The sequence below is a fragment of the Sabethes cyaneus genome, chromosome 3 (assembly GCF_943734655.1).
Source record: "Sabethes cyaneus chromosome 3, idSabCyanKW18_F2, whole genome shotgun sequence".
Classification (NCBI taxonomy): domain Eukaryota; kingdom Metazoa; phylum Arthropoda; class Insecta; order Diptera; family Culicidae; genus Sabethes; species Sabethes cyaneus.
Window position 1 is genome coordinate 105,238,729 of NC_071355.1, and position 14,457 is coordinate 105,253,185.

General features: G+C 37.7%; 1 protein-coding gene across 1 annotated transcript in view; it reads right to left on the reverse strand.

The window, feature by feature from the left end:
• LOC128742317 (uncharacterized) overlaps positions 1-14,457 on the reverse strand; it is a 64,915-nt gene that overhangs the window by 37,691 nt on the left and 12,767 nt on the right. The window contains exon 2 of the mRNA XM_053838647.1: positions 2,852-3,594. Within this exon, the coding sequence (XP_053694622.1) occupies positions 2,852-3,594 (743 nt within the window). The remainder of the gene's footprint in view (positions 1-2,851; positions 3,595-14,457) is intronic.

Consider the following 14,457-nt stretch of genomic DNA (forward strand, 5'->3'; position numbering starts at 1 on the left):
GCGTTTTACTGTCCCTACGCAGTCTAGTGTGTGAGCTACTTTCAGTTATCGAAACAACAACAACAAATAAAATGATTTTTTCAGTAATGCCACCACGGTGCTCCCCCAGACCGTTATTATAAAAAAATGCTCCATGAAATCGGACCTCACCAGTCGATTTGTAAGGTTGTACTGCATCTCTGGTGAAATTTTCAAAATCTTCCTACGGTGGAAACTTGAGTTAGGTCCTTTTAAGTGCCGTAAGTATTAAAAACAATGTAAAAATGACGAAACATTTATTGCAATTTGCAAACCACGTGTTAAACCACTAGTTTCCAAAAAAAACTGAGAAAGTGCTCTATACATTTCAGATACAACATTACATTATCTTTATAGCTGCTGGTAAGTCTACACGCAGAAAAATGAATTGTAAATGCAAAAGAATTCTGTATAAATTCAACAAAAGATATTGTAGACTGAAGGCTAACCCAGATATTTTTTTGATTCTAACTGTTTGACCTTTTAGTTCAACAATAAGGTTTGTTATTTTGAATAATAGATAGTTTCTACCAAAGAAATAATTGTAGAATCAAAAATAAGTATTTTTGGGTTTATAAACGATCTAGTAGAAGCAAATGGAGTATGCATTCAGTTTAAACAATATTTTTTTGATTCAAAAATATTACCTATACCAGTTAAACTCAACAACAGGTAATTGTTGTTTCAAACTATCATCATTTTTCTGCGTGTAGTTTGAAAGTTTAAAGGACGTAAGTGCATTTTATTAAATATCTAATATGCTAAACGTATAAATTCGACTACCATTAACGTTAATCAGTTCTATATAGAAAAGAACAATACAATTTATCAAATTTCACCTTGTAGTAGGTGTACTAGTGCCAGTCTTGACAAGTAACACCAGTTATAATAAATTGAATTGTTCAGTTAATGTAAGTATTTTGAACCAATTCAATCAATCTTCAAAACCATAACAATGCATGTCTAGCTGAGTGCGGATTTATTTAGAACAAACACGTAATAAATGTTGGTATTATGTTTTGGTATATGAAAGCACTGTTCGTATACCTTCCGCTACCTCTCTATCACTTTGCATCATGAACGCAGTTTTCAAAGTAGTAGGAAAAGTAGATAAAGATCGGGCTGATTTGTGGGTGAACCATAGCTTTGTCAGAAATCAGAAGACACTCAAAAATGAAATTCTCTTTCCTGATTGCTGGATCGATTTTATAATTAATAGCACAAATTACACAGAAATCATAAAGGTTCATGCTTGACTACCTGTTACAAAGACAACACGCCTGTTTACAGCAGTTTCAGTGCGGCGTTTACTACAAACGTGGTGTTCAGATCGCGTTTAATTTTGGGCTAATCTCCTAATAAACTAAACTGGATGATTGATATGATGTTTTGATTTGACTACCAAAGTGAAGTATAATTGAATAGGCCTCTTACTGGAACAATTCAATTTACAGGATATGATTCTAACTGTTTGACCATTTATGATTGAACACACAATGTAAATTATTTTATAAGCACTTTTAAATACACTCTTGATACGCACAAGCGCTTTTAATTCATTTATCTGATAGCGCGAATCATAGGTTGCTGATTTCAGAGCTGGCTCATTTTGGCGCAATTTTAACAGTATGATTGTGAACTTTTGCAGTCTGCCACACATAGTGTTACCTACGTTCAGCTTGCAGTAGAGACAGAGTAATACAGAAAAGCGCCAAAAAATAACAGTTAAACCTTTAAATCAGACTCCAAACGAATAAAGTAAAAAAGTAGGTATAAACAAAATTCACGCTTTAGGAGGGGGGGGGGGGGGGGGCTCCTATACAAATGAAAAATAAATTTTTTCATAACTCGAGAACTAATCAATCAAATGGAACCAAATTTGGCATGTAAAGGTTTTAGGAGGCAAGAATTTTTCCTATGGTGAATTAGGACTCCTCCCCACTTTAGGAGGGGGCGCTCCCATACAAATGAAATACAAATTTTCTCATAACTTTAGAACTAATCAAGCAAATGAAACTAAACTTGGCATGTAGGTGTTTTGGGAGGTAAATTCTTAAAAGGGAACGCTCCCATACAAATGAAATATGTACAAATTTCCTCATAACTAGAGAACTAATCAGTCAAATGGAACCAAATTGGGCATGTGGGAGGTTTTGGGGGCAGGAATTTTTTTTATGGTTTAATTTGTGGCAATACGAAGTTTGTCGGGTCAGCTAGTAAAGATATTAATAAGCAATTCCGAGAAAACTGGAAAATTACGTTCGGAATTTTCTTGGAAAATAGATGACATCGCCTTTCTTACGCTTTCCCATCCCTACTTTACGAAACCATTTAATGCTGCACTACTGCACAAAACACGTCATAAAAGCATCAACATATGAAATTCGAGCTGAATAGCTTCATTTCGACGAAACTAAATCGGATAAAAAAGTGGTCAAAACGGGAGAAAGACGTGACAAAATCGAGGAGTGACAATCAGGTTACCACTGTATAGGGTAAATTAACCATTAGTGGATTAACCATTTCTGTAGTTCAACGTTTCTTACTGGGTTTTCGCTTCTAATACTATCAAACATTTAATGTCGTCTTCCACATCTCTTTATACCTCTTTGGACCTCCCCGGGTATGTCGATTGTCACTTTTAATATTATTCAGTGGTTATAGTGGAACTTGTTACTGAGATCTTTGTCGAGTTACATCGACAAAAGAGTGGGGTGGAACGTCGTCTTTTAACTCAAGATTCAACGCAATATTATGAATACTGGATGATTATGATAATACTATTGATCAACAGCTACAGATAAAGGGTGGATAATATGTTAATCGTACTTACTTTCACACATGTTTTCATAATACACTCCAGATGGCTCGCCAATGTCTATTAACGGACGTTCTCCGTTCAAATATGTTGATGGTCCATCGGGTAAAGATTTGTGATCTAGGTGATACAGGCGACAGTTGTATTGTGATCCGGCCGGGCTGCCCATGTACAGAACAGAACGGCATAAAAATTCGGTTTCAATTTCACATGCGAGCTTGCAAGCCGAGTCTGAAGTAACTTGTAATTCTTTATCTGTATAATAGTGCAATCCGACATACTGAGAAACCTTATCTTCCGAAACTCCAGTACGTGGGAGCTGGAATAGTCTATTAAATTTACATGCTTGGCCCGGTTTCAAGCAAAGATTTTCGAAATAGTCAACGCCTTGTGCATCTACTAGTTGAACAAGTTGTCCCGTTGTTCTTCGATCTGAATCACTTAGGACACATTTCATGTTATTATAGTCGTATTCTACAGAACGGCAAATAAATCGTTTCTCATTTAAGCATGCCGATAAACATGCTTCTTTCGTACTGGTATAAATCAGAGCGTTGTCTAGGCCGCGAATCATTTTATTAGGTAGGCGTTCAAAGTTCCAAGGACGTTGACATGCGTTATCTGAACGCAACTGCAATTTCACCATATAGTACATACTGGATGATCGTTGCGGTGTGCTTGCTGGATTATTGGCAGCTGTTACATTTTGAAGTTGGCACAAAGTCTCTTGAGCTGGGGTTAGCGGATTTACGACAAAACTGAAAATGAAAGTAGAAAAAATGTCATCAAAAACATTTGTGACGTAATAACAGCGATTTCATAATTTGGTGTTTCATGCGACTCTCTAGAACGATTTGAATGGATAGTTCCGTTACAAGGAAAATTTTGTCTCAGCCCAATATTTGTCAGCATAATAAATTATTTTTGAGCGTCTTAGTAAAACTCATGAACACATGAAACAAAATTTTGGAGAAATTCACTACATTCTACTATAATTCTACTACAAAATATATTATAGTAGGGCCCCGGGAATCTACCATGTTTCCTGAAACTGCAGCGGTATGAGGTGACGCTACAGGCGTTTTAACAGTTTAGATTGTATTATCATTTAGGGAATCAACAGCATTGCAAGTCTGCTAAATAATTAAATTTCCATTTTTACTTTTTCTCTAGAAATTTCAGATCTTTTGAATAAACACTTTAATAGAAGACAAATGTGCTATAGTTTATACACTCAAATCTCCTTTTACGTCTACTATTGGGGGGACATAAAAAAATCGGTCGTAAAAAAGAGGACTTTAATTCAAATTTTGGAATTTATTTCACAAGGTGCAAAAAAAAAGATGCTTGAAGAAAAAAAAGATGCTTCATTTGAAAACGGTTCGTAATCGGCTGTTCGGCGAAGCTACCGTTTGATGTCAGAACAGGAACGTTGTACGGCCATCATCAACTTTGCGAATGCATCTCTTGATTCTACCAATCAAATGGTTGCAATTCGTGGCTCTCCAGTTATTGTTGTATAGAAAGGAGCTCAAAATACCGAAGAAATCTTCGATTGGGCGACACATAGGTCAGAGGCAGATTTGTCGGGTTGTGGTTTTTAGGTACAAATGGGATGGAACGACTGTGTTTTTTAGTGTAATGTGCTGATGCTTTCTCCGGCCAAAACACGTATATCTACATGATGTTTTTGTAGAAACGGGATCAAAATTTTCGTCAAACATTCGTTCAGGTACACATCTTGATTGATAGCCAAACCACAAACCATGGCTTAGAAATACCTCTCTCGGAAATGGCAATGTACAGCATCACTTTCGATCACTTTAGGAACATGGAACTGTCGGTCTCTAAATTTCCTCGGAACTACCCACGTGCTTTCTAAAGAAGTGAAGAGCCGCAAGTTCGACATCGTAGGGCTGCAGGAGGTATGCTGGAAAGGAACGATGGTACGTACGTATAGAGATGGTCATATCATCTACCAGAGGTGCGGCAATACACACGAGCTGGGCACAGCTTTATAGTGATGGGCGAGATGCAGAAGCGGGTGATCGGGTGGTGGGCGATCAACCCCCGAATGTGCAAATATCCCTCTATGAATTGTATTGTATTGTATTGTATGCATTTGAATATAGGCTTTGAGCCCGTTACCCAATCTTAACCTAGTTACAAAACATAAACATAAAACACGCTTCTTAAAATGAATAATACAAATAAACAATAAAGACACTAATACAATTGTTGTCTAAAATATAATCTAAGCTTATGTCTAATTGTATCTGGACTCATATCAATGGTGACAATTTCCTGCAGTGTGTTGTAGGCATTCATGAAGCGGGACGTAGGCTCATTCTGTGTGTAGTTCCTGGTTCGCAACGGTGGCTCGAAGGTTCTCGTTCGCCGTAGCGAGACTGGACTATCGTTCAATATTAGTCGGCTGGCAAGAGGTTGGCTGACAGTTCGTCCTGCAAGAATATTCGTGAAGAACACGATGTCGGCTATCTTATGCCTCGCGAGGACCGAGTCAAGGTCTACCAGACAGCACAGGTCCTGATAAGGTGGTAGCTCTTCTCCTGCGCGGCACTACTCTATTTTGGTAACCCGTAATCGGGTTAACTTTTCTGGTGAATGCCGTTACTGAGCACTTGTCTGCATTTACTCTTAATCCACGGTTTTCGCAGTACCTTCCAACGTGGCCTAGGTCGAGCTGCAATTTCAGGCAATCTTCCGTGGACTTGATAGGAAAGAAGATTTTTATATCGTCTGCATAAATTAGAATTCTTGCGTGGGTGATAACATCAGGTAATTTGTTCATTAGAATCACGAACAGCAACGGTCCTAAGTGACTACCTTGTGGTACTCCAGAATGTACGGTAAATGAGCAAGATTTATTGCCGCGAATTTTAACAAACTGTACTCTATCCATCAGGTACGATATCATCCAGCTGTACAATGGACCTCGAACGCCAAACTCTTCAATTGCCTCCAAGATGCTATTAATGCTAACGGTATCAAACGCTTTGCTCATATCGATATATATGCAGTCCACTTGAAAACCTTTCGATATGTAGTCCGTAACCATTGAGGTGAACTCACACAGGTTTGTTACAACTGATTTCTTCTTCAAGAATCCATGTTGCACAGAAGAAATACGTCCGACTACATTGTCATAAAGGTGACAATAAACTAATGATTCGAAAAGTTTCGGGATAGCCGATTGTATAGCAACCCCACGATAATTTTCTACATCGCCTCTGGCACCTTTTTTAGGTATCGGAGTGATGTGCGAAATCTTCCAGATTCCTGGGAAATGACCGGCGGCCAGCGATGCGTTGAATAAGCTAGTGAGCGGAAATACAAATTCTTGCCGATATTGCTTGAGAATACTATTTGTCAGCATATCAGGACCAGCGGATTTGTTGGCATTGAGTGCACAAATACCGTTTTCCACACAAGTATGGGACAGTTGTTACGGTGCCTCTTCATTAGTAATAGGTAGTTCTCTGATACTACCAGTTGTTGCAGTGAACACACTTTTGAAGTAAGCCGCAAAAAGTTCGGTTGACGATTGGGCATCGGTAGCTGTGACACCCTTATACTTAACGCAACCCGGGATGCCGGTACTTTTTCTTCTATTATTCACAAATTTCCAAAACGACTATTTTTTTTACAAGAGCTCGTTTTAAGTCATGAAATGAAATTATTTCAAAAGATGTTCAAAAGGGTTCAAATCTAGGCGTAATACTGATATTTTGATAGCGCTAGGACAATTGTATGGTGCCTACTGCTTACAATTATCGACAGTGTGCTTAGATTCATCATCCCGGTACAATATGTATGTATGTACCACACAATTACAAATTTGCTTTAATTCTACCTGAGATCGTTCAGACAATCAAGTTTACGCTTAGTTCTATCCAAAAATTTCCTTGCACCCCCACATGGTATGACACTAACCGCAATGTTCGATTATTGTTTAACTGCAATTTTCACTTTTCACTTGTTTTACTATCCATCGGAACCAAAGGTGCCACATTTAAAGATTTTTCAAAACTGAACAGATTGAATAACATGATCAATAACGAATTTTAATTTATCATTGCTTGATTACTTGCTGACGAGTGATTTTGCTCTTGCAGCCCTTCTCTTGTAGTTAGTCCTGCATAATGGTTCTCGGTATCATACCTTGTTGGGGTGCATGGAAAGCTCCGAGGTAGCAAAGATATATATTTTTGAACAGAACTAAGTGTAAACTCTGGTCGTGGGTTCGAATCTTAGTAGAATCAGGCCATTCTATGTCAAAGTGACTTTAGCATGGGTTTATTCTCTGGCCCCTCATCACCCTTCTTTCATGCTGAGTTCTATATTATCCCGAAGACGCTTCTTATGGTTAGTATACTGGTATGAAGACCTAATGAGGTAATGGTTTTAAACCTCAGGAGGACTCACCAGTGCTAACTATAACGAGGCGAAACAGGTTTGGTATAGTAGGACATGCATCAAAGCATGGGTAAAACCCTCAACACATAAGCACGCATAAAAAAAATATAAGCTTATCGTTTACTCAATAACGATAAAGCACAGAAATGCAGTGCAGAATACAGCATACACCCGGGCAACATTACAATAGATCAATAATGTTGTGGTCAAAGTGATAAGCCCATACAAAAAAAAAAGTGTAAAAACTCAATTATCTGAACAATTTTAGGCGAAATTACAGCAAACTTGTAATTGTGTGGTAAATACATATTGTACCGGGAAGATGAATCTAAGCATACTGTCGATAATTGTAAGCGGTGGGCACCATTCAATTGTCCTAGCGTTACCAAAACATCAGTATTCAGTCCAGATGTAAATGGTCCTACGTCCAAGAATGTAAATGGTCCTACGAGATAGTAGTTGAGCAAGAAGGGTCATTTATTTTAACTAATAGTTAACTATCCGAATACTTTTTTGGCTGGCTTGGGCTTAATGCCGGGTTTACACGAGAAGCAAGTCCCTACGCGCAGTCAATCGCTCGGTGCCTATGGTTTACATTACTCGCTCGCTCGCATGCGAGTGCTATATACAATGCAGAGAATCACTTTCTCCGAGGAAGGAGCAGAATTCAAAAGGCAGATTGCAAAAAAATAACATTCACGGTTATCTTTGGCTGCAGACAAAAATTCTAATCGTTTGGAAATTTGTTCGGTTAGAAGAGTTTTTTTTGTTTGAAACCAGTTACAGCTACGCGATTATTGAAACAACGGATTTTCCGAAAATCGGCAAAAAATTTTTCATTCTATTTTGTCTTTTTTTTTCGTATTTTTTGCATGGAAAATAATAACGGATATATAAATAGCACGAATAGATTTAGTTTTCACGTTTGAAGTTTAAGTAAAAATCTCTTTGTTTTTTTTTTCGCCCTCCCCCCCTTCAGTTGGCCAACACTGGAAGGAAAATTTTTTTTTAATTATTTGTAATGGCCTAAATAACTAAAAATAAAAAACATAGTTCTTTTCCAAACGTCTTAGAAAAATACCTAAATTTACAAAAAATACTAAAAGTTCCATTTATTTTACTACCTAATACTGTTTATTTTAGCAAATATGTGTATTTAGAATCGTGATAGTGATTGAAAGTAGTAATAAAAAGTTAACAAGCTTTATTGCACTTAGACCTCGATATGAAACAATTCGATAGAAGACAAATTCGTTAGACATAGTTGCCAACAATATCAGAGATAAACTCCCTTCCACAAGCGGCGACCTAAAGATTTTCATTATTTCAAAATAGATAATACTAAAAGTTTAAAAAATCAAAGTTTAAACAACAATCAACAGTTCAAAAACTATAAACACAGTACACAAAGCAAAAATGGGGACTGCTGACACAATTTTTGTTTTAAATCATGATTCTATGTAAGACAATTTCACTATGAGACAACTTTTTAAAATGATAAATCGTGTTAAATCGAAGTATCCCTGTAAACGGAACATTCTACTCACTTTCTCGAAAATAATAGTTAATAGTAATGCATGTATGTGTAGTGCCCCGACTGCGAAAGTCTTCAATTAGCATATTCCGAGCCCGGATCTTTAGGCCGAACAAGCAGACCAGCGGTCTTTTACACTCACCATATATTTTTTTAAATACAGTTTTGATGTTTCAATATAAATTACCGTTTTAACAATCTTGCTTTTCGACACAATTTAAGCCGCCTCAATGGTCACACGGAAAATACATAACAAACGACGTCGTTGCGCAACACAACCGTTTGGTATTCTAATATTTATTTAATATTTTTTAATTGCAGTCAATCGTGTGTAGACCGTGTTACAATATTAACCTAATCTTACTGTAATGTTACATTTACATAAGTTTTTCTATTATTAAGAATTGAAATTGCGTGTTGCCTCTAAATATTGCTCCATTTTCGTTTTATTCATTGAGAAGTAAATTAAAATTACAATACTGATTGTATAGCACCCTGATTTGATTAAGCATAATTGGTTCGATAACGATCAGTGGCAAATAGTGTTAGAACGAGTAAGTTTCTAGAAAGCTCAATGGACTTTCTTTTGGCATTGCACTCTTAAAATGCTTTATTTTTGACGTAGGACTGAGTCTTACGAAATGCTACGAAAACAAAAATGATCGTGACTCGAAAAAGTGATAGATTTTGAACGGTAATAGCTCAGTCAATTCTGAACGGATTTTGCTGGATTACATACCAATCGATTCACAAAACGTGTGCCTATTCTGTGGTTTTCACAAAAAACTGGACGGCTAATTGCTGGAATTTTTATATAAGGTCGAACAATTTTAGTAAATTTGCATAAGCTGTCAGCCAATCACGTTTGAGTATTTTCGGGTATGAACTTGTTACTTCTATTGCATTTATCAGGTAGATGTGGGAGTGAAATCCATCGTTTTATAACCTTTTAGTCTAAATACTGCCAGTTTATTGAATATTGGATACTTCAGGTCAAAATTTTTAACCTTTTCTTTTATGCCGAGTGCTTTTAGACACAAATGCAACACTACACATCATCAGTTTTCATTACTACGTGTAGTAAACACAGTAATAGTTTCGCAGCTTGCTATTAGTATATCGGCTAGCTACGCTCTTTAGTTACGTAGATAATGGAATGAAACAACTTGAAAAATCTCACTCCCAATTTTAATGAAAAAGAGACTACTTTATCACAAAGTTAGTTTCTACGAAGCATTCAAACGTATAGTACGTAAATTTTGCCGGTTAGCTTTGAAAATTAATGATGAAAGGCGCGCAAAGCTCGTAAAACATTAACAAGGGTGTTAAGAAAAATCGGTGTAAGAAGACGCAATGCACATATATAAGGTGCTGAACTAGATCCTTTCTTACACAGATATTTTTCCAAACGAAATAAGTATCTTCAAACGAATTTTTACCGACCCTTCTAGCCTAACTTATTACAAGTGCTCTACAATTATCGCTCCTTAAGGTCAAACCTCTGGAAATGAACTGCTCATGGATGCAATTGGACAAGCTCGTCATCTCTAATCTTGTACTTGGTAGCTGTTTCCTGTATACTTGGTAACACTAAGGAGATGTTTCATCCACCAATCGGCGTTTTTTCACTAAAACTAACTTATCAAGTTACAAAGGTTTCACCTAAACTGATTAAAATTGTTCATTTACGTTTGTGCCTAATTTAGAAGTCAGTTTTCAGTTATTGAATTGGAATTTGGTTTTAAATTTGGTACATATTTTTTGATACTCGATCCATTCCGTAAATTTTTCAAAACAGTGTAATTTTTTATAAAGCAAATCGTTCAACGATGAACGATCATGCAACAAAGAGACTCTCGTAGTCCTACGTTCTTTGATTTTTTTTGATGATTTTGGAGCCTTGATAAAGAATACAAATTATTCAAAACGTTGGTGAAAGAGAAAAACACCGTTTTTAAGATTGCAAAGCAAAGACTGCAACTCCATTGAGTGAATTACCAGTCGATAAAAGATTGTAGTTTCTAGTAAGCGCGTAAAAAATTTGTTTTGATAAGAGTTCGGTGGAGTTAATACCTTGTGGAGCTATGTTGTTTACAAATGAAACCATTGCGAATGCACGACGCGCTTTTAATGTTTCAATATTTAGAAGCTTTCAGCGGTCCTTATAAGATGGAAGAGTCAAAGCCGTCTAACTTAAATTACGGAATGCATTCAAATAAGAATTGTACTTAGTGGATTTAAAATGTTTTTAACCAAGAATACTTCATATATACCAAGAATACATTCATACCATACCATATCATATTTTCAAACAAAATACTTTTCATACCATATTGTCCTATGTATGGCGTAAAATAGCGGCCTAAATAAATAAGTAAATGATAGTGCTTTCTGTATTTTTACGAGTGTCAACATCGGAGTACAGCCTGAAATCGTTAGTTTGGTCACCACTGCACGCCAGCTGATTCGCTAATTGGGCCGACTGATAGTCGGTAGAAATTTCTAAAAGTTCAACAAAAAGTTTAAAAGTTCAATAGAATTTTGACGTTCAAGTTGGAGCGCGGCCCAACTTTTGAACACCCAATTAACGAATCGTTCAATTAACAAACCCTCAGTTAGCAAATCATAGCTGTATTTTAGAATAGAAATTTCCCTCGCGCACCTAGCTATTAACAAAATTCTATTATGAAGCAGCAACAGCAGCAGCAGCAGCTTTATGTAGCGATTAGAAAACAATTTTTTCAAAAAAGTCATACAATTACTGTGTCATTTATGAATCCAATGGTACGCGAACCATCAAAATCCATTCTTAATTGGAAGTGGTATTAGCGTTCAAAATCTTTCATTCTTTCGAGACGCTGGTTTGAATCCTAATTTTGGATTGACATCCTACAGTAAGACGTAGTTCTACGCCAATACCGTAATATGGGGCAACATAGTCAAACCTCTAACTGAAAATAATTTGCCACCGGATTACGATACAATATAAAAACATTTAATAATGCAAATATTGCTGCAATTAACGTCTTGAACTGGATTTTTTAAATTAAATTCCGCTAATGCGAATGCGTTCACCTTTAAATGGAAGAAATATAGATAATTGACAATTGAAATTGGTACATTATGTAAAGATAATATTGCTTGAATTAGCTAACAAATAATGGCCTTGAAAGTTGAAACCAGTGAATAACTCTGTAAAGGAACCGCAAAATCTACTCATCTAGGTAATCACAAAGCATGAAAACAATGCTCACATAGGATAGAAATCGTTTTCTTGCCTACTTGCTTTGGAAGCTACTTGCTTTGGAAGTTGGAAGCTTCCAACTTTGAAGCGGGTTGAATATTCTGTTGTTCTTGCCTCCATGCGATAGATCGTATACAGGGACTCGTATTGTATCTACACTGGCAAATAGTAACGGGCGAGTGGCGAGTTGAAATACATTGAAGAATGGTACGCACACGTGCTTAATTTTTGTGTATGGATCAGGGATGGAAGATCAGTGGTTTTGATAAAATCTGTGAGTTATCGCCACACGCACAGATCACGATCCGTACAGATCATGACAAACAATGGATCTTTAGCGTTGATCACAAGATTTTGTTCTCTAAACAGTCTCAGCAGTCGATCATAGTGTTACATTTTACCTAGCTGCGAGAAAAAAGGTCACACATGTTTGTATTGCGATTCATACGATGCACACAACCAATCGTCTGTATCTGTTATATTTCTCAACGCAATCATGCAATGAACATGGTCTGACATGAGGTTTGTCATAATCTGTATGGATCGCGACAAAGTGTTTGTCGCTTACAAGTATGAATCTGATTCATGAATCATGAATCTGATTCTGATCGCTCCTATGATCTTGATCGCTAGAAGCGTTTTTTTTCCATCTCTGGTACAGATACAAAACAAGCTCATTCGTACGCAGAGATTTTTCTCCGTGTGAGCCGGCCATAAAGCGACATTCTCATGCAGAGCACTCACAGCCGCATTACTCATATTGCTGCATTTCACATGGATGACATCTTCGCACCCACCGAAGCAGTAGATGCGATAAGATCAGATTGATCATCGTCGATTTGGGTAAAAACTTATGCCAAAAAACAGAAGTGTTGGAGCGGATCGGTGCCCGATCTTCCATCAATTAGGAAAAAAGAACAATCAAAATCACACAAGGCTGGACTTATATATTTAAAAATTTGAACATTCCTAAATAAGCGTTCTGATCCATTTGACTAAAAGTTAGTTGAACAACGCATCGTAGTCTAAATCTATGCATCATTAATATGACCCGAATTATATTTTGAATGTCTCATATTGCTTAACGATATAACTAGATTTTCCACAATAATAGCGGGTGGCTCCTTTAATACATGGGATCAAATCAGTGAGCCTCAATTGTAGTTTCCACCAGGGGCGGACAGGGAGCCAAAGAGCCCACCGGGCCTTTGAGATTAGGAGCCCCAGTTTGCAATATTATCATGATAGTAAATTAACACAAAAAACGACATCTACTCAAAAGACATATGCGTTATAAGGATAGTAAATCGAATGAATATGGGCTCTATTTTGTAAGTCATGTCGTGCAACTCGACTCGACTCAGGCACTGGCGAGCGGCTATAGCGGCTCGATCCTCGAAACAAATCAAACTCGGTCGTTATTAGGACCGAGTCACCAGCTTCTAGCGTGTGCGTCATATTAGCGGTTCACGGTACTTTAGTTTGGACGCATTTTTCTTCAACGCAATCTTCGCTACTTTGTTTGTTTTAGTTTGTTCAGCCACCACCACAGATGTTATTCTATCGACAATATCCATTTCATTGGCAAAGCAGACAAACTAACTAGATTTGCTGAAGATTGTGCCTGTGTGTTGTTCCTTTCATAACAGCCTGTAGCGGCATGTTGAACAGCCCACATGAGGGACCATTACGTTGATAAAGTCCCCTGCGAGGTTAGAATGGCCATGATTTTACGGTCGATGGTATCATACGCAACGCGACAGACAGACAGACAGACAGACAGACAGACAGACAGACAGACAGACAGACAGACAGACAGACAGACAGACAGACAGACAGACAGACAGACAGACAGACAGACAGACAGACAGACAGACAGACAGACAGACAGACAGACAGACAGACAGACAGACAGACAGACAGACAGACAGACAGACAGACAGACAGACAGACAGACAGACAGACAGACAGACAGACAGACAGACAGACAGACAGACAGACAGACAGACAGACAGACAGACAGACAGACAGACAGACAGACAGACAGACAGACAGACAGACAGACAGACAGACAGACAGACAGACAGACAGACAGACAGACAGACAGACAGACAGACAGACAGACAGACAGACAGACAGACAGACAGACAGACAGACAGACAGACAGACAGACAGACAGACAGACAGACAGACAGACAGACAGACAGACAGACAGACAGACAGACAGACAGACAGACAGACAGACAGACAGACAGACAGACAGACAGACAGACAGACAGACAGACAGACAGACAGACAGACAGACAGACAGACAGACAGACAGACAGACAGACAGACAGACAGACAGACAGACAGACAGACAGACAGACAGACAGACAGACAGACAGACAGACAGACAGACAGACA